Here is a 25,231-nt window from a genome sequence, read left to right on the forward strand (position 1 = left end):
ATGCCCTGGCACCCCCATGTCCCTGCCTGCCAGAATCTGGTATCCCTCACTGCTCCTCCAGCAGAGATCAGACCCTCCAGAGTACAAATAAACCTTTATTTCTCCCTGCTGGTGGAAGCAACAGGTATAAATACCCCAGCTGAGCAGGAGCTGTCCTCCATCGCCAGAACTATGCGCCAAGCACACACGGCCAGCCCTGCTCCCATTGACCCCCCCCCAAAATATGCCATGGTAGATGCAAGAAGTGGAGGATGGCTTGGGTGTCCTGACTCTGCCCCACAGGCCCAGCACTTGGAGAGGGGACATCATGCTGTGTTCCCCCATGCTGGCAAGCACTGCATGCCCCCATGCCTGATACCGTGCCGAAACATGCAGGCACCACGTTTCCACTTTTATTTTCCCTTTTACTTGCTTCCCTAGGCACTGGGCCCGATGACAGACATGCCACCCATGAGCAAGAGCACATGTGGCAGCATCTCTAGCCCTTCCAAGATGGGGTCCTGTGGCTCAGCATCCTGATCCCCACTAGTCCCCTGGTCCCCACCAGTCCTGACTCCTAGCCCAGCTCTGGGATCAGGAGGAGGAGGAGGAGGATGGTGTGGGCTCCATGATGTGGGAGTGTGGGGTACCCATCATCGCTGCCACAGAGTACGACTTGACCCCCAGGTCGGTGGCTGCCCCTTCGGCACGGTGGGTCACGTCACTGGCTGGCCCGGCCCTGGTGACTGGCCCTCGTTCTTCCTGAGGATGACACTGCTGAGCTCCTGGATGAGTTTGTTGTTGATGGGTGAGGGAGGCTGCATGCTCCTCTTCCTGGGGATCTCCAGGGATGTCTCTGTACTGGGACTGCTCCCCGGTGTGGCCGCTGGCTCCCAGTCCCTGGCCAGTGCCAGAGAAGGCTCCATGTTTCTCTCCAGAGAGGCTGTTTTGGTGGGTCTGAGCCCCTGGGCTGGAGCTTTGTCACTGTCTAGGTTCAAGCCCCTTTCAAGGGACAGGGCTTTGGTGACAGTGGGACACTCCACCCTCTGGGCCGGGCTGGCAGGCAGTGAGGAGCGCAGGGCTGTAACTGGGGGCTGCTCAGGGAAGGGGGCTGGCTTCCTGGACCTGTCCACGGGGGGCAGGGCCGACAGGTCTGCCAGCAGCCCCTGCCCCAGCTCCAGTGCGGCCAGCTCGGGGAAGTTGCCCACCTCCTCATAGACAGGATCAGCATCAGCCTCCTTCTCCTGCTGCTCCTCCAGGGAGTCCTGGTGCATCTTCATGGGCTGGGGGAGGGCAGGGGGTCAGTGAGGGGCACTGTCTGCACTGCTCATCTGTACCCCTCCTTCCCCCTTCACCTTGCCCTCCCTGCACTTGGGTGCTGCCTGGGGACCTTTGACCCTTCGCTGTGGGTCTGATGCCTGCAGGGGACCCACCCTCTATCAGGGCTCTTGGCTCAGGCACTGTTGCCCTTTACTCCCATCGCTGAGGCAGGGTCCGTGCCACCAGGCTGTGGCAGCAGCCCAGCATCCCTCGTCAGAGGTGGTCTGGGGTGGGGTGGGAGATGGGAACCCATGCAGAGCACAAAGCCAGGTGAACTGAGATCCAGCCAGGTGGCTCCTGCAGAAATAACCTGATGGTGAGAGGACCCAAACCTATTTCCTTGCATTTCTTACATTGAACCCCTCTGGGCAATGCATGCCCAACACTGGGAACTGGGATGGACTGTTGTGGTCTTGCTTGCACACACTGGGACCATGCAGGGACCCCCATCCCCAGGTATGGGACACACAGAGCAATGGACACCCCCTCTTCTGCCACACAGCATGGGCGGGATGGCCTGGGCATGCCTCTGAGTGCAGCTGGGAGTGCTGCAGGTGAGCCTTTGCTGCCCTAGCTGGGAGGCACAGTGCAAAGCCAGCAATGGACACGCTCCATATGTGCGGGTACTTACAAAGAACATGGACAAAGTCCTTCGTGTGTGCAGGCGGCGCTAGAAACAGAGGAGACAGGCAGAGGTAAGCACGTGATAGCACAGAGCAGGGTCGTGGATGCCTTGTCAGGCAGAGCATGTGCAGTGGGGTGCAGCACCCCATGTGCCCTCACAGGGCCCTGCACGCACGGAGAGCTGCCACAGACATGAGCACAGCACGCAGCACACACACACTGCCAAGCACAGGGACACACTCCTAAAGCATCCATCGGTGCCAGGTGGATGCACCCACCTCCAGGACCCTGGGGTGGACGCATGGTCTCAGGGCAGGTGCAGGGACCTGGGTGGGTGCAGGAGCACCCATGGGCAGGGGTATCCGAGGGAGCTTTACCAGGGTCTGGTTGGCAGAGAGCATGGTGGTGTCAGTGCTGTCCCCATGCAGAGGCACCAGTGGCATGGTGCCGAACTTCTGCTTGGCGAGGTCGGAGGAGGAGCGACGGCGCATGATCACGGGACGCAGATCATCGTGCTGTGCACAAGGACAGGGCGGGGAGGGGGTCATACCAGGCTGCCCTGCCAGCCCAGCCCAGCCCAGCCCAGCTGGGTTGCATAGCCGGCCTGCACCCACCTGAGCCTTGAGGATGCTGGTGGTCCAGTCCCAGAGCTCAGCCTGCCCCGAGCACACCAGGTACCTGCAGAGGAGTCACCTGAGACACTGCCATGGAGCGGGGCCAGTGGGACTTACGTCCCCTTGCCACCTTGACGTGATACCGGGGCTGCCATGTGCAACTACACCCAGTGGGACTGTACCTCTGAAACTCTCTGCATGCCCAAACTGCTGCTTCAGGGCAAGGTCAGAGTTTGTTGGGCACCCATGAGGCACCTCATCTCAGCTGTCCTTGCTGCCCTTAGGAGAACATCTCAGCCCCATGTCGGGGGCAGGTGATGTGCTCAGCTGCTGCCACAGCATCATCAGTGTCAGGAAAATGGGGACAGGATCAGCAGGATGCACAGGTGTGCCCAGGCACCCAGCAGTGCTGGGGAGGCTAGTGCAGGGAGCCCAGCTCGGTGCAGTATGCAGGAGTACCCTACCTGGGTGTGTGGGGATGTAGAGCAGTGTTGGGTGAAGGCTGGCAGGTAGCACAGCCATGCAAGTGACACACACTCCTGGGCAGGTCCCCTCTGGAGCCTGGTGCTGGGTGCTTGTGCAGATGGGGAGGTAGGAAGGGTGTGTGGTATGGAGATGGATTGCCCCTGGAGCCTAGCCCCACCTTGTGCCAGGGAGCATGTGGCCCCACCACTCCGTGCCTCGAGTGCACCAGGCAGGCACCAGTTCTTCCCTGACCCCCAGGGCCCTGTACCACTGCCCCTGGCTGTCCGACTCCCACTAAAACTGGGGACAGATCTCAACATCCCTCCAGCCCCAGGATGGCGGGGTCAGACACTCACAGTTGCTGCTTGTCCAGAGTCAGCGTGAAACCCCACCTGAGGAAAGGAAGAGACAGGCTGTGGGGCAGAACCGCCAAGCTCAGACACAGCTCAGGGTCTGTGGGCAGCAGAGGGAGGGGCTGAGCTTGCTCCACAGGCCCAGGCTTGTCACGGCTTTGGGTCCCTGTGGGTCTTGGCGTGCTCCCAGCGTCTGGGTTCATGTGCTGGGTGCAGGGACTGAGGGGTGCATGCCCCAGGGCCACGGCCAGGGAAGGTTCCACTTACTGGGCTGGTGGCTTCAGCTTCTTCCTAATGCCCATGTAAATCTTGGCTGCATCTAGGGGCCACTCGCGTTCCGGCTTGGCACTCTGGGGAGAGATAGCCATTGGGTCAGCCCAGCTTGCTGCCAGCCTCCCTACCAGGAGGACAGCCACCACTGTGCCACCGTTGTCTCCAGGCTGCCCCTCCCAGGCTCTCCTCCTGCCCTCAGGGCACAGGTCCATCCCCACAGCATCCCCTGCGTACCTTCTTCTCCTTGAGCAGCAGCAGCCTCCGGTCCCGGATGACAAAATAGCGCTCCTGAAACTTGTTTCCCAGCAGCCTGGGGGGCTCCTCGCGGCATTTCAGCAGCCCACACTTGGGAGTCTCACGCTTGATGCCTGCTCAGTGCAGGGGAGATGGGGGCATGTGAGGGTGGCTGGGCTATTGCAGGGACATCCCACTGTGGGTCTCAGGGATGTGCCCCAGACAGCTGCAGGGTGGTGGCCAGGCCAAGAGGAATCTCAGGCAGGGACGTACCACTCTGGGGACACCCCTAGGGTCTGGGACCCTTTGTTATTGCCTTACCTGTGAAGAGACAGCTGCCCTCTCCGATGGGGACCTTCCTCACCAGCAGGTATGCGGCACTGGGCTCCGGAAGCTTGCACCACTGCAAAGCTTGCTCCAGTACCTTCTCCTTGGGATGCAGGGGCCGCTCTGGGGAGGCAGGGACGCTCTCACTTCTGTGTCCCCTTCCCTGTGCCAGTCCCTGTCCCCCCTGTCACTGGCAGCAAGTTGCTCCTCCATACTCCACACCACCTCCTCACCAGTCTGGCCATGCTGAGAACATCCCCCCATGTCATCTCCATCATGCTCACCCAGCTCCCCGTTCTCCAGGGCCTCAAAGGTCAGCCAGATGTCCAGGCTGGCCGCCACGTTGCGCATCTCCAGCACCTGGTTGGTGAGCTCCTCCGCCGTCATCGTGGGGGACACCTGGGGCCAGACACACAGGCTGCTGTGATGGATGGTGGCAGGTTGGGTCCCAGGGACAGGCTGTACCAGGAGCCTGCATCCCTCCTCACTTCCTCTGGCACAGCCCTCCGTTGGGACTCACCTTTAGGGTGACGCAGCAGTCGGCCAGCTTCTGCTCCAGGTAAACCTCGATGATGAGGTCCCCTGCCTGGGAGAGCTGGGGGAAGAGCAAGCGGCATTGGTGCCATGCCAGCATGGGTGCTGTGCATGTCCCTTCTCCCCAGGGGCTAGCAATGCTGTCCCAGTGAGCTGGGGCTGCTTCTCCCCTGGGCAGGAGCCTCAACGTGGTGGGTGAAGGGGAGACAAGTCGGAGAAGGTCCTTCCCCGGATATCAGGTGTGGGACAGTGGGGACCCAGGGTGGGCAGCTGGGAGTGCCGCCATCCTCCCCACAGTCCCACCAGCCTGGGGGTCCCTGACATGATGGGGGCTGGCAGCACATCCCTAGTACCTGGGTGTCCTTCCAGGTGGTGATCAGACTGTTCTCCAGATCCATCTGGGATACCTGGTCCTCATCGATCTGCCGGGGGAAGGTTGCACAGGGTGAGAAGGAGGACACATTGAGTCAGTGTGGGGTGGGATACGACTTGAGGACACATGGCCAGGATGGAGAGATGCAGGGGGAGGCAGAGGTGGGCAGTATGGAAGGATACAAGGGGAGACAAACACAGCCAGCATGGAGGGAGCTGGCAAGTCCCCTGCAGGGAGCTTACATTGAAGATGCTGACATAGTTGTCAATGAGGTCTTCCATCACCTTGACCTCGTGCTCCCCTTTGCCATCAGTCTGGAAGAGGCTGGGTGCAAAGAGCAGTGACAGGTTCTTGGTGCTCATCTGGTTGAGGTCTGCACATTTCTGTACCCTGGGACAAGGAGGAGAGAGGTGAGGGGCTGGTCCCATGCTGGATGGGGTTTCAGCCCTAGGGACCCTCCTCTGCCTTATACAAACTCTTCTGAAGTCAGGCCATTTTACCCCATCTCCCCAGCAGTGGGAACTTCAAGCCGGGCAGTTCCTGTTTCAAGGACTTCCGGCTGCCATCAAACCAGACAACAGCCCCACCTCAAACTCTGAGTTGGGGATGGGAATTTATTTTTTTCCCTGTTTTTGGTGTACTGGGTAAAGTTCATGTTCTACAGGGGGTTGTCCCCTACTCCCAAACCTCCTTTCACTCCCCCTTGCTTCAGGATGACTTTGGGAACATTTGAGGCATCCCAGAGTACTAGCACCAGCTGCGGGGCTGGGGGGGGGCAGGGCACAGGCACTGGGCTCTTCCTGGGTTGCAGGGATGAGAGCCAGCACTCCCTGGGCAGTGGGGAGACCCCATGCTGCTGGCTGGCCTTGGGAACCCTGGCTGGCCCAGGGGACCCTGCAGGGAGGTAGCCCACTGACCGGTAGAGGTGCCCGATGAGTGCAGCCAGAGTCTTGTGGTTGAGGCGAGGCAGGCGATGAATGAGCTCCTTGTACCGCTCCAGGCGCTGGGGCTTTGAGGAGATTTCTGGAGGAAGAGAAGACATGGCCCATTGCTGAATGCAGCAATTCCAGACCTTACATGGCACCAGGACTGGCACCAGGACCCGTCCCAGAGAGACATTGGTGCCAGAGGTCCCTGTTAGGCAGACCAGCATGGGAGCAGGGGTCAGGTGAAGGAGGTACCTGCAGCCTCCTTCCACTGTGGGTGCAGCTCCAGGGTGAAGACAGGGTCTTCCAGCTCACGGAAGAACCTCTTCAGCACATCGGTGACGTCCTCGATGAAGTTGTCATTGATGCGCAATTTGACATTGCGGGCATCCCGCCGAAACTCCTCCATCAGGACCTTGATCCGGGACTTGGCTCCATTCTTGCGGTAAATCCCCTCATGCCGCAGCCCTGGGGCAGACACATGGGTCATGGGGGCCCAATGCTGCCTAGTGAATCCCCAACAGGGCTGGTGCCCCAAGAGTGGTGCCTCCTGCCTGGACCCATTGGCCACCCAGTTGGTCAGAGGATGTGTCTGGTCAGAGGCCTGGCTGTGCTGCTGCTGCGCTGGGCTCACCGTACTGCGTGATGAAGGCGATGCAGCTGTCCACGATGATGGGGATGTCCCCCCGACTCAGCTGCTGGTCCCGCAGAGCATTACCCCGGCCCCCTGCTGACGCCTGGATGTCAGTGTACCACGCTGCTGAGTCCACCCGTGACAAGCCCTGCAGGTAAAATGTCCTGAGAACAAAGGCAGAAAAGAGGGAATGAAGGTTGCCGGGGGCGGGGCAGGTTATCCCCTCCTGCCCATACACACAGCCTAGCTCTGGGACAGGGAGCAAGGCACAGCCAGGCTGAGCCGAGGGACACCCTACCCTGGTGAGAGACCCTGGGCTGGGGTGACATCAGTAAACCCCTTGGCCACAGCCCTGCTGTCCCAGTAGCACCCCCACCATGGGTTTGGGATCAGCATAGACCCACACATCAGTGCCTTTGCCCTGGGCAGCCTGCTGAAGTTTCTTGGATCGTTCCCCATCATTCCCACAGCTAGAACTCACCTCCCCATCTCCACCAGGATCAGCAGCTCCTTCTTCTCTGGGGTCTCCGTGGGGGGAACCAGACCTGGATTGGGGTGAGTAGTAGAGGGGTCAGAGCCATGCACGGCCACCCAACACACAGACCCTGTCCCAGGCTGCAGCGTGGCACTCACTGAGCTCCTGCAGCCGCCGGAGGTTGATGCTATCCTCAGCCCCATCATCCTCAGTGGGGCAGATGAAGAGGTGAGCTTTCTGCAGGATGAAGAAGGCCTGCTGCCACCGCTCGGGGTTGAGCATGCACTTGTAGCGCAGCTGGCCCACGCGCTGGAACTCATAGCCCAGCAGACAGTGACAGCTCACGGGTGTGAACCACTGCAGGACAGAGCAAGAGAGGAGATGGGTAAAGACAGGGCTCGGCCTCTGAGTGCAGACAACCATGAGGATGGGGGCAGGTCACTGGTGAGGATAGGAGCCCCCAGAAAAGGAAGAATGGTGCTTGCCACAGAGGATGAAGAGATGGGGGACTGAGAGGAATCACAACGGGCAAGTGGTGACAGAGCCCAGGGACCCAGAAGCAGCACAGGGTGCTGGAGCTGGGGCTGGCTTACCTTGCCAATGGCGCTGGCCCAGGCTTGCAGTGTCTCAGGCCTGTCGGTTCCCAGCTGCTGCACTTTTTCCCCAGTGAGGAAGAGCTCAAGGGTGAAGTGAAACCTACAGACGATGAACCAGCCTATGAGGGCAGCTCCCTAACCCGAACCTGCACCCAGACCAGAGCATTGCATCAAGCAGGGAGCAATGCCCGTCCCCGCTCTCCATGTGCCCATGGGCTCTCTGGGCATGCAGTGGGACCATGGCTGGGGGTACCTTTCAGTGGGGCCAGGGCTGGCGAGTGCCTGACCTCTGCTCACACCCAGGGAAATGAGGTCCCCACTCTCAATGTGTCCCAGGGGCTCAGTGCATTTCTCCGTCTCAAAGAAGAGCAGGGCTCTCTCCAGGGAGCACCATGTGTGATGGAAGTCTGCAGAACAGGGAGGGTCAGCGGCACTGGGGTATGCACCCCACTGGCTGCCCTCCTGAGCTCCCCATGCTTACCCTCTTTGCTCTTCTTGACGCCTGGGAGCTTGGGGTGGGCTGTGGCCCGGTACAGGTATCCACTGTGTGTGACTGGCTGCGTGATTTCATTGTAGACACCCTCCAGACCTGGTTCCCGTGGACAGGGGCTCCCTGTGGGGAATGGCACTGAGAGCGGGGCAGGAACAGGCACCCACCAAAGAGTGGTACTGGAGGGGCAGGGACATCCCACTCATGCAGGTGTAGGCAAGGGGATGTGCCAGGCATGGGATTCCATGGAAAGGGGCTCCAGAGGAGCCTGCTGCTTTTCACCAACCCAAAAGAGGGGTGCAGTGGGGCAGGATCCCCCAGCGAGCCACAGCACCTGATGCCTTGGCTGTCCATGACTTTGGGGCGTGCTGTGGGGTCAGGGGCAGTGGCAAGGAGGAAGCCCCCTCCATCACAGCCAGACGGAGCTCAAGGGTCCTTGTTACCTGAATGGTTCCTGAGCCTTTTGCTCTCCAGTACCCATGAAAGGTCAACCCCTGGGGCCACCTCATGAGTGGCAGGGTCAGTTGTCAACCCAGCCTCCGAGGATGAGAAGAACTTCAGGATGGTCTTGAGCAGGGCTGGTCCTGCCATCGCAGTACACAGTGCCTGGGATGAGACAGGCACCTGTATTGACCATGTCCTGGCTCACAGAGACGCCCAGCCTGCTGCCAGGGGTGCTTGAAGGCAGTCAAAGCAGTGCACAGCCTCCCACAGAGGCCCCAGCACTGCCCTAGTACTGAAGGGTGAGGGCACACGCAGCCAAGCAGGAGGTGTTGGCATCTCAGATGCAGAGCTTTGGGATGGTTCCCAGCACTCCAGCATCCTGTCTGTACCCTGAGGTGGCCCTTACCTGCAGCACGTCCTCCTGAGTGGCGTAGTGGGGATGGGGCAGGCGGTACCGTCCCTCTCGGTACTTGCGGGAGATGAAGTCCCGTCTCTGCTCAGCGCTGGCATCTGGGTAGAGAGTCTCGGCAGTGGGGAGGCGAGCAGCCCAAAATCGATTGGCTCGGTCATTTCCCAGCATGATGAAGAGCTGCAGGAGAGTCCCATGGTCATGGCAAGCACCAGAGCTAGTCAGGAGAAGCAGGATGCCCGGAGACCCTGCATCCCAGGGAAGACTGTGGGGCTGCTGCTCTGCCTGGAGAAGCAGCCTGGCCCCTGAGCATGCCGTGCCAGCCCCAGCACCCTGCCCTGAACAACTCTACCTGTACGATTTCATTGGACCAGACGCTAGTGTCAAGCTTCAGACTTTGCACCTTGGAAATGTTGGAGCCCAGGCTGCGGTGCTGCCCTGCAGGGAGCAGGAGAGTGAGCACCCCTTGATCCTGCCAGGGCAGGTGGTACCCAAGTCACACCCATAGCCCAGCCAACACCCTGCCTGCCCAGGCAGGCCCAGCCCACCACGTGCACACCAGGACCCCATGTGCCCCCCTGGGAGATGTACTGGCCTGCACACTGCTTGCAGATCACAACACACAGGTTGATGGACGCCCAGTCAGGGTTCTGAGCCCAGCAGTCTGCACAGTATTTGTTGGCTTTGTTGGACCAGATCTTCTCTGCCACTTCATAGTCATAGAGCATCTCAGCTATGGCCTCCTGCAAGGCCTCCATCCACTCCCGCTTATCCCGCTCTGACTCCGCCATGAAGCTATGAGCACCAGCACAACCAAAACTCAGGGGCCTGGAGCAACCAGCACCTGGGTCCAGCACCCAGCTGCTCCCCATCTCATCCCACCCACATGCCTGGGATACCTGAATACTTTGAAGGGGGTGATGAGCTCGAAGCTGCGGTTCTTGGCTTCACGGATGGTGGAGCCACGCATCTCAATCAAGCAGATGCCGATGCCCATTTTAAAGAACTGCAATTCAGAGTGACACCGGTGTTGGCTCTGTGGTGCCACAGCAGATGTACCACCCTCGATGTACCAGTGATGCTGGGTTGGAGCCAGGGAGCTGCATCCAGCACTCCCAGCATCTCATCCCTGCTTTGCCTGGACAAGCCACACATCTCATATGGGCCGACATAAAGCATCCTGCAACTACATTATCTTAAAATGAAAGGCAATTTCTGCCCACAGCTGAAACCCAGTCGTTCAAGTCCCTCTGTTTTGGGGATTTGAATCCACACTGAGTCAGGCACACTCACAAAGCAAGTGTCAACTTGAGCATAAACCACAGAGGCCTGATGCTGCTTAGTGCACACCGGGCAAACTGGAAATGAGATGACCGGAAAAAAAAGAGGTGTGATGAGAGAATTCAGCAGGCAGGAGTTGGGGAGTTCTGTGGGCAGCAGGCAGGGTGCAATGGGCTGGCAGAGACCTGATGCGTCCCATGGGGCAAGCCCATATTGCAGCAGGTACGTTTGCTGGTGATTTTGTGGTCATTGATCCATCTGTCCTGTGATGGACTGGAACGCTTTGGTGAGACTAAGATCTAAGTGCCTGGCAGAGATGAAGATAATTTGGTGATAGCGAGGAGATTGGGCAGTGGATCCACTTCTGGTACCTGCTGCATCTCCAAGCCCAGGCTCCCACTACTGCTGCCCTGTGCAGGATCTCCAGCTTCCTGCTCTGCCATTCCCTTTCTCCTGCCTGTCCTTTCCCTCTCTGCTCTCCTTTTAGCCCAGGTCCTGGCTAAGCTCCCTCCATTGCTCTCATCCAATGATGATGTGCCATACTCCATTGGCACAGCCCTCTGTGCCAGTGGGGTGTCTGGTCTGGCCACAAACCTGTTCGCTCTTGTACAGCCACATCTCAGGCAGGCTCAGGGCTGCGAACACCTTGGACTTCTGGCCTTTCAGCTCCAGGGTGCCTGACTTCTGGCAGTGAGCAGTATTGGCAGGCCGGGGCTGGGACCCAACCAGGCGCTGGTCCATCACCTTCTTCTGCAGTGTGGAGCACCACTCATTCCTCTGGGCTGGGGACCAGGCATGATGGAGAGGGTCTGAGCCCTTCCCAACAGCTCTGGCATGGAGCAGAGCACCCAACAGGCATGGCAGGGGAGAGGTCCCCTTGCTCATTGTGGCTGGATGTTTTGGGGATGGGGTGAGAGTTGCCTTCGGGATGCTCTGACTGGAGGAAGGAGTAGGGACAGTTCCCTGGGGATTGAGGGTCCTTGGTCTGTGACTTTACTTACCCTCATTCTCAGCACGGAAGACGAAGATGCGGTGGCTGGTGACGACCTGAAATTTGTTGTCCTTCGTGGAGCGAGCCATCTCGATCACAGACAGTGGGATCACCCCCTTGGGGTAGGGTTCCTGGGATGACCCACAGGCAGAGTTATCCCTCTTTGTCCTTCCTTTGAACACCTCCATAACCCAGCCACCCCAGCACCTGCCTTACCAGACATGCTGGCACCATAACTATAGGGGTAAGGGGATGAGCCAGGGATGCCTGCAAGCTCCTGCAATAGTGGCTGATGTGGGGCCATGCATGGGACCTGCTTCTGCATGGGTGCCACTGATGTGGGGCCAGCCCGGCTGACTGTGCTGCAGGGCTGGGGCAGCGGTGCCTGTCAAGCCCAGGTGGCGTGGCAGCCCCCAGTGCCCCGCAGCAGGCCTAACAGGGCCATGCAGAGCCCTCATGGAAGGACAAGAGGACGTGGGACAGGAAACGGCTGTTGTCTCATCCCACGCACCTAACCCACAGTGTCAGCACCCACAGGGAGAAAAGCTCCTCCATGCGGCACATCCTCCACATCCCCCAGGTGCTCAGCTGGGTGCTGCCTCATAGCACAGCCCGGGGGACACCAGCAGCCAGCAGGAGCTGAGGATTCAGGTAGGGGTGGCTGGGACCCAGAGATCTCTCGTTTGCAATCTGCCCCAGGGCTTGTGAACCAGCAGGACCCCTCTCACCTGCTCCCTGTTGACAGAGGGACCCCTCACTACTCTGGGCTTCCTATGGCATGAGGCTGTGTTGAGAGCCCCCCAAGCACAGGAGGCATGGCTGCTCAACCCTGGCAATGGTAAAGCAGTGCTGGCTCCTTACAGAAGGACAATGCGAGGCAAAGGGGATATGGCAGCTCACGTGGTGTCAAGGCACCCTACTTAAGCAACACGGTGCAGCCTTCCCACCCTGTCCACATCCTGCCCCTTCATACCTTCTCACTGCTGAAGTACATAAGGTTCTTCCCATCAAAACGGACATAACGCCTCTGGAAGACATAGTTCCTGTTGGGATGGCAGAAAAACATGGCTGTTGAGAAGGGGATGATCCCCGCAAGGACCCCCCATCTGCTCACAGATCCCCCTTTCCCCCAAGGATAACTGCACAGAGACCTTTGCAGCACAGCCAGGGCACCTGAGAGGGTCTTCTCCTGTGGGGAGGTCTGGCTGCCCTGGTACATGGTGACCAGTGCGCCCGCCTCACCAGCCTTGCCCAAGGGGGCTTTACCTATGGGGACTGTCTCATGGGTGGGTACGTACCCCTGTGGGGAGAGCTTGTCCAGCCAGCCACTGAGCATGGTGGGTCGGGGCTCACAGAGCGATGTGAAGCTGGCGTAGGGGGAGATGGTGAGGTCATCCAGGACCTCATCTGGGTAGAGATGCGCTGGCAGGCTGAATGGGGTGCCCTCAGCCCGTGGTGCATCTACAGTGGAGTAGCCCTCTGTGTCATTCTGGATGATGCGGTCAATAAGCCGGGACCGAGTCTCCTCATCCTCGCTCCTTCCCTCACTGCTGCACTCGCTGCTTGTCCTGTGAGAAATGGGGTTGTGAAGCTGCAGCAACATGACTGCTCACCATGCGGCATCCTGGTCAATGCCATCCCATTTGAGGATGTCCTGTACTGTTCCTGGCCCCATCCTGAGCTCCTTGGGGCACCCAGTGACGTGGGTGTTTGCATCTCCATAAGCAGGGTGGGCAAGGCCTCAGCGCTCATGACCCCCATTGCCACCAACAGCCTGAGGCTCAGTCAGTTCTACATGATGGCAAGGCTGATCTTAGCTGGCATAATGGACTCCCCCACCTTGGGTAATATCTCACAGGCCACCACACATCTTCAAAACCCTTGCCACTCCATGTGCAGCAAACCAAAGTCAGGAATCTCCCCAGTCCCAAATCCTGCTCCCTGCTGACTCCTCACCAGGGGTCTCAGCCTGCTCTCTCCCTCTACCCTTCACAGAAGTGCGAACATCCTTCTGCCATGACACCCTCCTGCCTGCTCTTGTGTCCAGCCAAAATGTTTTGCAAAGGGATTGGGATGGACAGATGAGCCAGTGGAGCTCCTCCATCTGTGTCCTTTTCTTTGGAAGCCATGCTAAACCCCCCAGCCAGGACTGGTGACTATCCAGCCATAACAATAAAAGGAAATTATAAAAATAAACTGCTAGGCCTGCCCCTCCACCTCAGCCCTCTCAGCAAGATGTTTTTCTTTCCCTGGAAAAAAAGTATGGTGGAAAATGTCTGATGGTTCTAGGAGCTTACAGAGGAACTGCCCAGGTGCAATGGCGCATGGGCAGGAAGAGAGTCTTGGCAGCTGGGACACCCCAGCACCAGCTGGAGAGCACCTGTGCCACAGGATTGCTTGTGGCATCCAGTGCCAGGATGAAGAAAAGGCTCCAAGAAAGGCAATGAGGTTGGTCCAAGCCCTGTCACAGCTTCTGTCTGAGGAGCACTTGAGTAAGCTGGGCATCCCTAGTGTGGAAATGATGAGATGGGAGCAGGTTTCTGAAGTCATCACCAGCACGAGGAGGGCAGAAAGGCCTCTGGGCGCCACTGCTTCAGTCACAGGAGTTGGATGACATCAGATAAAGCCAGCAGGAGCAAGGTGCAGAACCACATGGGAAAGAAGCAGCTGACCTGTGGGACTCCTCACCATGGGATGTTGTAGAAGGAGAAATTTATGGAGGAGAAACCCACTGGGTGTTACTGAATATGAGAAACCACTTCCAGCACAAGTCCATGTGCTAGAAATATTTTTGGTCCAGAAGAATGACCCCAAATGCCTCAATCATCATAAATTCTCCAAACACCTGGTTTTGAGCACTGCATCACCATAGGAGCCGAGGCAGTGCATGGACCTGTGCTTTGACCCTGAACGGGACAGCTTATGAGGCCATCAGACATCAGATGTCCCTTAACCATGTGGGACAGAAGCAAGACCTGAAGTCTGTCTGGGAGGATGTTGGGCTGGAGCTACCCAGTCTAGGGGTCAGCTTTGGTGAAGCAGAATGGTGTTTGGGGCTGAGGAGGTAGGTAGAGAGGGAAAATGGCCTGTTTGGCTCCAGTGTCTACCACAGCAGACATACCACCCTCGATGTACCAGTGTCTGCAAGAAAGACAAGAAATGGTGATGGGTGGCTTGGAGGCTCCGAGAACAATGAAATGCTGTTTAAGCAGCATAACAGAGCCTTTGCAGGGTGATTCATCTGGTTAGAGTCCCAGCTTCTTTAGGAGGAACTGGCCAGGAAGTGGGGTGGCTGGAGAACTCTGTACGTCATAGGCAGACACCATCCTTGAGTGCCAGAGCTGAGTGTGAGACAGACCCACTCAGTGGATCAGGGCAAGACAAAAAGGGGAACAATCCATGACAAACCCTTCCTGAACCATGATTTACAGCCACTGAAACCACAAAGAGCTGGAGGAAAAACAGCATCTGGCAGGGACAAGCAAAGCCCATGGCCTGGCTGGAGTGGGGTCTCTCAGCATCCCATGAGCATGCCAAGTGCCAAGTGCCAGGCCAACTCCCAGCTCTGCCCTTGAGAGCAGGGCTGGTGGAGGAAGCCTCCAAAAAAGTCTCCAAAGGCCAAGTCATCTCCGTTTTCAGCCGGTGTCAGGCAGTGAAGACAACGAACCTCAGGGCCAAAGGAGTCCCCAGGGCAAGGAATTTCCAGGTCACCTGAGCGTGGAAGGTGATGCCTGAGGTGCACTGAGTTGGGGAAGTCTCAGCCTGTCAGTGCTCACATGGGAGAGCTGGTGGAAGATGGAGAATGGATGATGGAAGAAAGGGATCTGCTGGTGGTGAGGGGACCAAGGAGCTGCTGATGGATCTGGTGACTTCAAGTGGGGGTCATGGGCCAGAAAATCTATCTCTTGTTCAACAACCCCAACCATGTTAGTGCTCAGGCTGGAAGAAAAAACCTGTGAACCTCTGCCTCTGACACTCTGCTGATGGTCTCATCCTGTCTCTTCTCAGCAAGACCAGGCTGCAAAGTCCCTGGTGGGTCCAGGGCTTCAAGTGGCTGATGCCCTTGGAATGCTCTAGGTCCCAGATCCCTGGAAGCCTCTGGATGGAGACCCACAGGCCAGCACCCAGCCCCACTCTGAACTGCTGGTTCAGAGGCTCCACAGCAGATTTCAGTATTTCTCTTTCCAAAACTCCTGTTCCCAGGTATTTGCGTTTCCCCACCCATGGCCCGTGTTGGCTCTCATCTGGATGCAATGTCTGGCTGGCTGTGACATTGGATCAGGCCACGCTGTCGTGACTCGCACCCAGAGCAGGAGATGGGCTGGACTGACCAACACGGGCCAGAAAAGCAGGGACATGGGGACACACTTGCCGGCAAGGCCACGGGCAGAGCTGAAGGACACAGAGCTGCAGCTCACCTCCTCTCTAAGCAACACAGGAAAAGGAACCCTCCCCATCTGAAATGGGAAGAGCAGCTTTCCTTCCTCTTTGTGAGATGCTATCAGGAGTTATGGAAAGTACATTTCAAAAGCATTTTAACGGTGCCTCTCACAATCTCACTGTCCACCACAGTGTGACAAGATCAACAAATGCTGATCTGATGATGCTGGAGCCTTTGGAGGTTTCACATCCCTTCATCTGGAGCTCAGAGCAATCCCATTTCTGAGCAACCTCTGCTCCCCGTGGTGTTTACCTGCTCCCAGTAGCTAAATCCAGGCTCAGCCCAGTGTACAGGTACCCACTGGCAGTGCCCCAGCTGTGCACCCAGAGTATCTGTTGACAAGCACTGTCCCCCCGAGGGTCACCCACCAGCACAGCTCCTTCTCATCTCTGAGCCCATCAGCTCTTCTTGAGACTGATGACCTGATCCCGGATGCTCCTGATGAGCGCTATGGTGAGAGAAAAGCCCCCACTTGCCTCTCAGGCTGTGCCCAGGGGTATCCCCTGCCTCCCTGGCATGCAAACCCTGGACCCCAAGCTCAGCCCAGCCCCTGCAGCCCAGATGAGTTGATACCTACCTGCACGCTTCTTGCTCCAAGTCCAGTTCAGACACTGCCTCGTAGCTCTGATCAGAGGAGATGCCAACACCCTGGGAGGATAGATTTGTCACATCTCCTCTCCCCTCTGCCCTCTCCCACCTCAGACCTCCTCAACCTTCCTGGCCCATTGCTGGGGGGTTTCAGCCTGTGACCTGCACCCCAGCCAGGCACAGCGGGGCACTGCAGTCCCACCATCTGCAGGTCCCTACTCTGCAGCAGCTGGTGGGATGCAGAGTGACGGCAGGGGAAAGCCACCATCCTCACAATCTCCTCTCACCTTCTGCTCCTGGGACTGGGCTTCGTGCCTGAAGATGGTCTCGCTGTAGGGGCTGACAGGCTGCTCGTTGACCTCTGTGGGCAGACACATGGGAGGGAAATGCAGTCAGCAGCGTCTGCTGTGGGGCAGCGACCAGCCAGGACTGCCAAACCTGGAGGGGGACCCCCCTTCCGAGCCCACCACAGGTGTGCCCAACATCCAGGGCATCTGGATAACAGAGAGGCCAGCTCAAATACCTGTGGGGCTGGGCCCTGCCTTGGCCCAGGGCTACCCTGGTCCCTGAGTGAGGTAGAAGCATGGAGCAGGACATGAGGGAAAGGCAGGGTGTGCGGGTCTCCCTCTCACCACCCTTCCCTGGGGAGCTTCGAGGTCCCCCCTGCAGTGAACTAGTGCCCTGGGGGCTCTCACCTGGCTTGCTGGTGGGTCTCTGCGGGACAGGGGGCAGGCCCCCACTGCGCCAGCCGGGACTGCTGGAAAACAGGAGAGGGGTTACTGTGGCTGCAGCTGGGATAGGGTGCAAGCCTGCAGGGTTTTTCCACCTTGTTTTTCCATCTGGCTTACATGGGCTGGAGGCTTCGCCTGACCAGGGCTGAGCCCAGCTTTGTCCCCTGGGATGTGCAGCATCCCCTCCCTCCTCCCAGCGCGCTCCTTGCTCCCTTCTCCTCCCCACCCTGCGACCTGACAGGCTGTGTCTCCTGGGGCAGCCAGGCATTTCTGACCCCAGCTCACCCCCAGTAGGAGCCAGTCCCAGAGTCCTCACTCAGCCATCCCCTCACCATGCCAGAGAGCCCCAGCCCTACTGCATGTGGGGCAGCAGCTTCTCCCCCCCAACCAGAACAAGTCAGCCAGGTGCTCAAGGTCACCCTGTCAGCTTGGAGGGATCCCGGCTGCCCTGCGGGACCACTCTGCAGAGCCTGAGGAAGGCACAGGGAGGGTGGTTAAAGGGGCTTTGTCAGCACCTGGAGGCAGGCAGGGCCAGGATGGGGATGGGGTCCCAGGGATAGGGGACTCTGGGTCCTCGGCTCTGGCTGCTCCGCACCCCTTCTCTGTACCCTGGGATGAGGGAAAGCATCTGCTTACTCAGGTTTGTTGTCTGGCTGGGTCAGCTCCTGAGGGGACAGAGCTGGGGGCTGTGAGAGACCCTGACCCTGGGGGCCATCCTCCTCTCCTGAGTTCTCAGCAGGTGCTGATGGGGGCTCGAGTCCTTCATAGATGACGTTGGACACCATCTCCAGCCTGCCCCGTCCTGTGCCTGGCTGTGAGGTTGCCCTGGGGCACGGCGAGGGATCTCTCCTGGCTGGGGCAGCTGTGGTGGGCAGGGGAGGGTTGGATGTGGGGTGACCCTCCAGCACGCTCCCAGGGCTGGGCTCAGCTGCTGGCACCCTGTGGCTGTGCTGCGGTGGGACAGATGGGACAGATGGAGGGGATTTCTCTGATGCCTCCAGAGTTCGTCCATGATCAGGAGCTGGGGATCGCAGCCGGGATGCTCTCATGCCCATGGCCACAGCCGTCCCTGGGCCAGCCGGCAGTGCTGGCCTGGGCTCCGGACTCTCCAAATCTGTGGAGCTCTCCCCCGGCACAAACCCCTCCAGTATTACAAAGGCTGTAGATGTCCCGTTGGTGCCCAGGCCGTGTGTTGGCTCCGTGGCATGTGTCGGCAGCACGGGTGCTAAGACATGCTCTGGCTTTGAGCGAGGGAAAACCGTCCTTGGCTTGGGAACCGGCTTCACGAGGGGAGGAGCAGGGTCCTTCTCTAGAGGCGATGCCTGGGCAGGCACAGTGACACACTGCTGTGTCCCAAAGGAGTCAGTGGCCCCTCCCGGCTCTGCTTGAATGGCATCCTTGCCTGCCTGGGGGACATCAAGGACCTCTCTGGCTCGGAAATGGGTGTCTCCTGCTGCAGGTCCCCCCTGGGACTGACTGAACATCCGTGTCTGCTGAGCCCAGTTTAAGATCCTTTTGCGGTGCCCGGTGGCGGTGATGCCAATCTGCTGCAGGTGGTCGCCGTCCAGCGAGGTGGCATCTCTGGCCACGTGGTACCCATGCTGCTTGAAAACGTCCCGGTATCTCTCCAAGTGGATGGTGGCCAGCCAGTCTGCAATATCAGAGTCAGGACCGCACGGGGAGCTCATGGCCCTGGGGTGCCTCTGTGATCGATGCTCAGCCCATCATCTGTGGAAGGAGGAGAAAAAGGGGGTAAGGAGGAAGCAGGAAGAGAGGGAGGAGTTCAGCTGCCACGAAGGGCACAGATCCTGTGAGTGGGAGCACAAGATGCTCCTGAAAGTCCTCCCACCTCACTGCTGTCCCCAGAGTCATTCACCTCCCAGCTCAAGAAGCCAGCATCCTGTTGTTGCTCAGCCCCAAGCCTCTCCGCCCCTCCCAGAGTTGCCAGATCCTGGCCCCACTTTGTCGGTGAGGCCATGACCCGAGTTCAAACAGGAACTGAGCAGCTGGGGTCTCACGGGGGAGTGGGTGGTCGAGCAGATGCTGGACGCTGGGGCATCCTGGGCTCTGCTGCACACAGTGCTGGGTGGGAGGAGGATGAGAGCCAGTGCAGCCGGGGGGTGTCCCGGCAGAGGGGGCTGCCCAAGGCAGATAAGGGGGGGAGCAGCTGGGCCCCTCCCAGGGGACAATCTCCTATGTCGGCCAGCTCGGGGAGGGCCCTGCAGACGGAAGGGCCAGACCATAATCTCTCTCTCTTGCTTCTGGCGAGGGCATGGGAGAGGTCAGCATGACTCATGGGCAGGCAGAGGGGGGACAGTCTCCCACCCACCCCCAGCCGGGATGGGCTTCCTCACACCCTGCTGCCAGCACCCGCAGCTTGATCAGAGGGACATGTCTCAGAGCTCACACTCAGCACACTGCCCACTCACTAGGTCCCGCTCTGCCAGGGACCCCCATCCCCAAATTATTTGCTGGCACAGCCCTGGGACAGAGCTGTGGGCTCTCTGTGGAGTGCTGAGCGCCTTTTTCCCATGAATCATGCTGCTCCGCACTAAACCATCTGTGCTGACTGTGCTGCCACTGGGTCTTTTTCCAGTTCCTCCATTTCCCTCTATTGTTCAGTGCAGGCTTCCTTCCTGCTGCCTGCATGCTCCCACGCATCCCCTGCCCCCTCCCGCAGGAGCAGCGTCCCAGCCTGCCGAGGGACAGCCAGGCCAGGCTCCATGCTGCATGAGCCCCCACACTCCTGAGCAGGCATCTGCCTGCTCCCCACTGCTACCTGCACAGGCAAGGGTTGCCTGAGTGGCATGGGGAAGTGCGGGCAGGCTGGTGAGCTGGTGGAGGTGGTGGTGTCCCTAGGAGCATGTGGGGGGGGATGCTGTCAGCCAGCACGCATGAACTGCAGGGCTCTGCTCACATGGGTGGGTGTGGGGTGTGCGTGGTGCATGTGCCCAACCCCACACTGTGTGTGCACTTGCCCATGGGGCAAGTGGCTGGGCACCGGCGTGCATGGAGGGGGGACAGTCATGGCAGGAGTTGGCCAAGAAGCTGGGGGAGCAGGGCGTGGGGAGCAGGGCATGGGGACATTGCAGCTGGCAGGCTGCCCATTGATGTAGGACCTACACAAAGGGCTGAGCAGGGTGGTGTGGAGGGTGATGTCCCATATCAGTGTGGGCTGGGTGTCTCCGCCAGAGGATTCAAGGACTGTACCCACTTCTGCCCCAGCAGTCTGGTGCTGAAATGGGGCAATTTCCCCTTTTCTCGTGCCTGTATCACCCCGAGGGATCTGCGGCCAGCTTTGTCTGCTGCCTGCCCTGCCTGGGGCTGCAGCAGGCAGCCTCCTGCCGGGAGCTGTCTCCCGAGATGTTCCCATGCCCGGGCAGTGGGCACCGGGGCTGTGCCGGGCTCTGGGCTGTGGTGTGGCACTTTGGGGCAGTTTGGCTGTGCCCGCTGGCAGTGGCGCTTCACAGGGAGGTGGACACCGTCCCTGTGCCTGAAAACCCACGTGGGCCAGCCGGTTCAGTGGGCTGGAAGTGGGCATGGACTGCCCTGGTCCTGGTCCTTCTCCCCCTGTCCCCAAGTCTGTCCCATCCATCCCTGCCACCCACGGGATTGTCCCTCACCTCTTGCCCCGCAGCGCGGTCCGCAGCCCTCCAGGGCTGGCTCTGGCAGAGCAGTGCGGTGGCAGTGCTGCTGCGGGCTCCACGGCTGCCCTGCTCTGGGCTCCAGGGTGATGCCAAGACGTCCCCGCCGGGCACAGGGCTCAGCCTGCGGGCACGGGCAGGCAGCCCTGCAGGAACTGCTGCGGGCACAGGCAGGTTTCGCAGCACCCAGCCCTGCGCCTCCCACTGCCGGTCCCTCCTCCAGGCCAACCCTCCGGTTCCCATCCCTGTCCCACCCTCCTGTCCTGCCCCTTCCCAGGCATGACTCTGCCCCGTATTTGGCTCCTGGCCTGGCTGCCCCGTGTCCTGCCCCTCGGACAGGCTCTGCCCTCCTGCGGGGGCTGCCCCCCACTCTCCCCACTCATCCACCTCCTCTTACCTTCCCAGAAAGGATCTTGCTCCCCACTACAAGAGCTCAGACATGCGTTGCCATGGCGGGACCAGGCTGCCCTGAGACCCACACCCCGAGGCTGTGCTGCTGAAGGAGCTCTTTGAAGTTCTGGTGTGCGTTCAGATCTATTTCCTGTTTCTGCCTCTGGCCACAGCCAAGAGGAGATATTCACTGTATCCACCATGGCCCAGGACTGGGCAGGGTGCAGATGATGGGGAGGTGCTGCCGTATTGGAGCAAACAGGCCAAAATGTTTATGGTGATGAGGGGACTTGGGAAAGCTGGCACTGGGGTGGTTGGGTGAAATATTGGGAACACAAGAACCTCCCCTGTGCTGCAGGGATGCTGGGGATGCAGCACCCCATCCCACTGGTGGCGCCCCATGATAAAGGATGTGGAGTGAGCTGAGGGGCAGGGGTGACAGGGGACATCGGGAGGATTTCTCTTCTGTAAGGAGCCTGTGCTTTCACCACCAGCTAACCCGGCTGCCCTTATCACAGCACTTTTCGCAAGAGCCTGAGTGGGGCTGGCAATTAGTCCAGCTCTGCTGTTACCCAACCTTGCACACAGAGGATGTCCGAGGCTGATACCACACAACACCCTTCAGCCCTTCTCCTCTCCTGATGGTAAGGCTGATAATTGCTCTCTGCCCTGTGAGGGTCTGGCTCCCTGGGCAACACCTTGCTCCAACTTAGGCTGGTCCTTCCCTGCCCCAGCGATGCCCCCAAAAGCCATGGGGGACTGGGAGTGGTGGGAGCCCCAGTGTGGGAAGACCACCCCATACAAGTCTCTGTGCATGTAGCTAGGCATGGAAAGGCATCTTCTCCTTATCATAGGCTTGTTCCTACAAAGCAGAAGCAGAACTCAGCATGGGCCCAGCATGGCTTTTGCTTTTCTCCCCCTTCACCACAAGCTGCTTGAGCGAGGGGTGATGTGTCCCCAGGGCTGGGGACAGCATGGGTAGCCCCATGGACCACTCTGGGGGGGAGGTGCGGAGACAGGGTGCACAGGGACCCTCAGGGTGTGCAGGAACACCCTGGCCCTGCACCACAAACTGTGACGTCCTGCTGGGCTTCTGTCTCTGACTATTAGAGGAAGCTGTTTGGCTGAATATAAGCACCACTGCTCACAGGAAGGTTGCTGAGGTCTGCTGTGTGAGAAGCTGGAGGGGGCAGAGCAAAGCCTGCTGGTAATGCTGGTGGCAGCTAGTGTGCCATCGTTTCCATCCCGCTGTGCTGGTGGGATTTGCACCAGTGAAACACACTCCTGTGTGAGGTCAGATCCTGGCTCAGTGCTGTTTGGCACCCTGCAGCATCTCTACAGACCCCTGATAACCCACTGCTGGGAATGGTGCTCCTCCCTGCATGCTGGGAGGGCAGAGATGGGTTTGGGGAGGGAAAAGTTGTCTGAGGGTAGAAGGGACATCCCCAGAGTGACAAATCACAGTCCCATCTGGTGGCACAGCATGACCAAGAGCAGGGTTCAGCTCCCACAACCCACATCCTGATGGCTGCTGACAGGTCAGTTTGGTGCAGAAAGCCTTCTCTCCTACTTCCTTCTCCCTCCACAGTGACGTAAGTGCTAGGACTGGGGCTCTGTTGCCCTGACAGGGAGGAAACCTCAGTTCAACCACCTCCACTGAGCCCCAGCACCTGGTTCCCAATGGGGACTGTCCCTTCTCACAGAGCCCAGCTGGGATGACAGCACAAACCAGGGTACCCCCCAGCCATGGGACTACCCTGGAGGCAGAGAGCTGGCAGGGGGCTGTGTCGGAGGAGAGCAGGGCACAGCAGAGCACCAGCAGGGCACTGGCAGCCGTGATGTGTGTGCTGTGGCTGGGTTGTTTCCTGAGGGCTTCCTACTGGCCCACTTTCTACAGCGCAGTTTTCAAAGTCTTCACTTGGTCTCTGGTGTCTGCCAACATACTGATGCAATCTCTATTCAGATGCTAGCCTCCCTGGGACAAGACAGAGAGTCCTGTCATGTCTATGGATTCGCGCAGCAGGAAGGTCTTGCCTGCTCCCTGGAGGCAGATGGGCAGAATCAGAAAACACCCCTCAGGCTGGGGGATTTGGCTTCATGAAGATACTGGCATGGGCTGGAGGAAGTGAAGATCAAAGTGAAGGTTGGATTCTTCCAGCACATTGGCCTGTGTTGTCCTTCCCCTTTCCAGGCAGCACCCATGATGACACTGTCCCTCAAGGTCCACCCGCCCAGCTGCCCATCCATCCACCATGGATGCCTCCCTCCCTCCCTAGCCATCAGCCTTTGCTGTACTCTGGGGCAGCCTTTGCTCTACCTGCACCTGTACCCATGCTGGATTGTGCTGGGGGATGTGTGTGGTGATGGTGGGAGCACCTCTTGGGAGCAAGACAGGGTGAGGGACACTCATGGCTTGTACTTAGAGGGCAAATGCCACATTTGATAGCTGGAGATCTGGGATGGGGCCTGAGCCCAAAGGGTTTTCTGGGGCATGACAGAGACCTGAGACCCTCGGAGGGCTTGTTGGAAGAGTGGGGAGGGGGAATCTGAAGACTGTTGGACTTGGAAACCTGCTGGACCTCTCTTCAAAGCTTCAAAGCCCTTCTGAAGGCCAGTCCATGAGATAAATTGGGCTGCTGGAGGGGCTCTCTGTTGGGCTCAGGGTTCTGTTGTGGGTGGTGGGGTCAAGAGCTGCTCAAGACTTATCCATGAGCTCAGGACATGCAAAGAATGAGATCCTGGGGATGGGGTCACATCCTCCCCCAGTCATTACATGTTTGACACTGGCGCACTGGAGTAGGTTGTGTAGTTGTGTGTGAGCAGGATGGGGGGCCCATGCCCCCTCCCCCTGACCCCCATCCATCAGGGTGCCAGCTGACATCACAGCCTCTGGGCTAATCTCTCGTCCAACAGCAGCTTCCCGTTTCCTTTCCAATCTGTGCACTTCAGGGCGGCTCCTCTCTGCTTGGGGCCAGGCAGGAAAAGCTATCCAGCTGGAGTCTTGTGCGGGGCTTCAGCCCTCGTGTGTCTGTGGGCCACCCAATCCCCCAGCATCCCAGTGAGGGCACCTGGGGGGCTCCAGTCCCCTCTCACCCTGTCTGCCCCTTCCCTTGCTCAGGTGTTCAGGGATGCTGGTGCATGGCCCCCTTCCTGTTTGTGTCAGGAAACCCAGCAGTGTGGTACATTATTCAGTAAGAAATCACCATGCTAGGGCTCTCAGCACCCCACAGGGTCTGGAGCAGACCCCTCCCCAGCCCCACAGGTTTCCCTCTGCTCCCTGGCCAGGATGATGCTGTTGGCCAGAAGCTCTGCTGCAGCCCAGTGCTGGATGTGGACCAGTGTCCCTGCCACCCCAGCGGCCCTTGTCCTCCCGCACGCAATGCTGCTGCCATCCGGGCCATTTTGGGCAACATCCTGGGCTGGGATGTCACCCACTCTGGCACAGCCTTCCCCAGGGCTGGCTGGGGAGCCTCCCCACTGGCCTATCGGTACTCAGGCAGCAGCTCCTCACACCTACTTAGGGCTGGCTAAAAATAGCCCTGCAGCAGAGCTGCAGCCCAGCTGCTGCAGAGAAACATCCGGGGAATGAGGAGAGATGAGGCTGCTTCCCGCCCCACCAAGGCCATGCAGGGTGATCTTCACCCCAGCACCCTGCGGGCTTGGAGTGCTAGTGGTCTATGCCCCATCAGGGCAGCACCTAGGGGTGTTTCTCCCTCTTGCTCTGGCCACGGTTCCCACCCCAGCTCTACCACGATTATTGCAAAGTGTTACTGGGGTAATCTGGGGCTGGGATGTGTCATTTCACAGCTAGAATACTCCCTGCTGCGGGTGACCTCAGTCTGCTGACATGGTGGGAGCAGCATGGGGCAGGGAGGGACTGCTCCCCTCGCTGTGAAGGGGAAGTCTGCACATCTCCTGCTCTTAGGATTTCTGCATTTTCCCCGCAGAGGTGGCTTCTTGCCCCTGCTCTGCTACAGCCAGCCCAGCTGCAGAGCGTGGGAGCTGGCTGCCTGGAATGCCAGGACCTCCTCTCCCTTCCCCAGCACTCTCTGCAGTGAGATATGTGCTTGCCATGTTCCCCTGGAGCAGCACAGG

General features: G+C 59.2%; 1 protein-coding gene across 2 annotated transcripts; it reads right to left on the minus strand.

Annotated features, from left to right (window-relative positions):
- Positions 1 to 77: 77 nt before the first annotated feature.
- On the minus strand, positions 78 to 20,890 carry ARAP3 (ArfGAP with RhoGAP domain, ankyrin repeat and PH domain 3). 2 transcript variants are annotated; one of them, XM_074916104.1, is made up of 34 exons: positions 20,726 to 20,890; positions 17,739 to 18,830; positions 17,067 to 17,125; positions 16,659 to 16,732; positions 16,361 to 16,431; positions 12,641 to 12,910; positions 12,316 to 12,385; positions 11,353 to 11,473; positions 10,946 to 11,133; positions 9,970 to 10,076; positions 9,666 to 9,865; positions 9,423 to 9,508; positions 9,068 to 9,250; positions 8,661 to 8,823; positions 8,209 to 8,340; positions 7,981 to 8,134; positions 7,725 to 7,827; positions 7,290 to 7,488; positions 7,138 to 7,201; positions 6,657 to 6,820; positions 6,278 to 6,490; positions 6,014 to 6,119; positions 5,339 to 5,486; positions 5,077 to 5,145; positions 4,710 to 4,784; positions 4,474 to 4,588; positions 4,184 to 4,312; positions 3,863 to 3,996; positions 3,623 to 3,705; positions 3,359 to 3,394; positions 2,538 to 2,601; positions 2,301 to 2,438; positions 1,931 to 1,969; positions 78 to 1,262 (listed from the first exon to the last, which is right to left on the minus strand). In XM_074916104.1, the coding sequence occupies exons 2-34, from the start codon at positions 18,788 to 18,790 to the stop codon at positions 696 to 698; spliced, it is 5,376 nt and encodes a 1,791-aa protein (XP_074772205.1). In that variant the 5' UTR covers positions 18,791 to 18,830; positions 20,726 to 20,890; the 3' UTR covers positions 78 to 695. The 2 variants fall into 2 exon arrangements, with proteins under 2 accessions (XP_074772205.1, XP_074772204.1); XM_074916103.1 differs by having other exon boundaries at positions 17,067 to 17,128.
- Positions 20,891 to 25,231: the final 4,341 nt, after the last annotated feature.

The sequence above is a fragment of the Athene noctua genome, chromosome 12 (genome assembly GCF_965140245.1).
Source record: "Athene noctua chromosome 12, bAthNoc1.hap1.1, whole genome shotgun sequence".
Taxonomy (NCBI): domain Eukaryota; kingdom Metazoa; phylum Chordata; class Aves; order Strigiformes; family Strigidae; genus Athene; species Athene noctua.

Excerpts from the sequence above, each read along its gene's own strand:
- ARAP3 (XM_074916103.1), bottom strand. The coding sequence starts at position 18,790 with ATGAGCTCCCCGTGCGGTCCTGACTCTGATATTGCAGACTGGCTGGCC. Across the intron at positions 10,077-10,945 it reads GGCTGTACAAGAGCGAACAG|TTCTTTAAAATGGGCATCGG; the intron begins GTTTGTGGCCAG and ends TCTGAATTGCAG. Across the intron at positions 2,602-3,358 it reads ACTCTGGACAAGCAGCAACT|GTACCTGGTGTGCTCGGGGC; the intron begins GTGAGTGTCTGA and ends ACTCCTCTGCAG.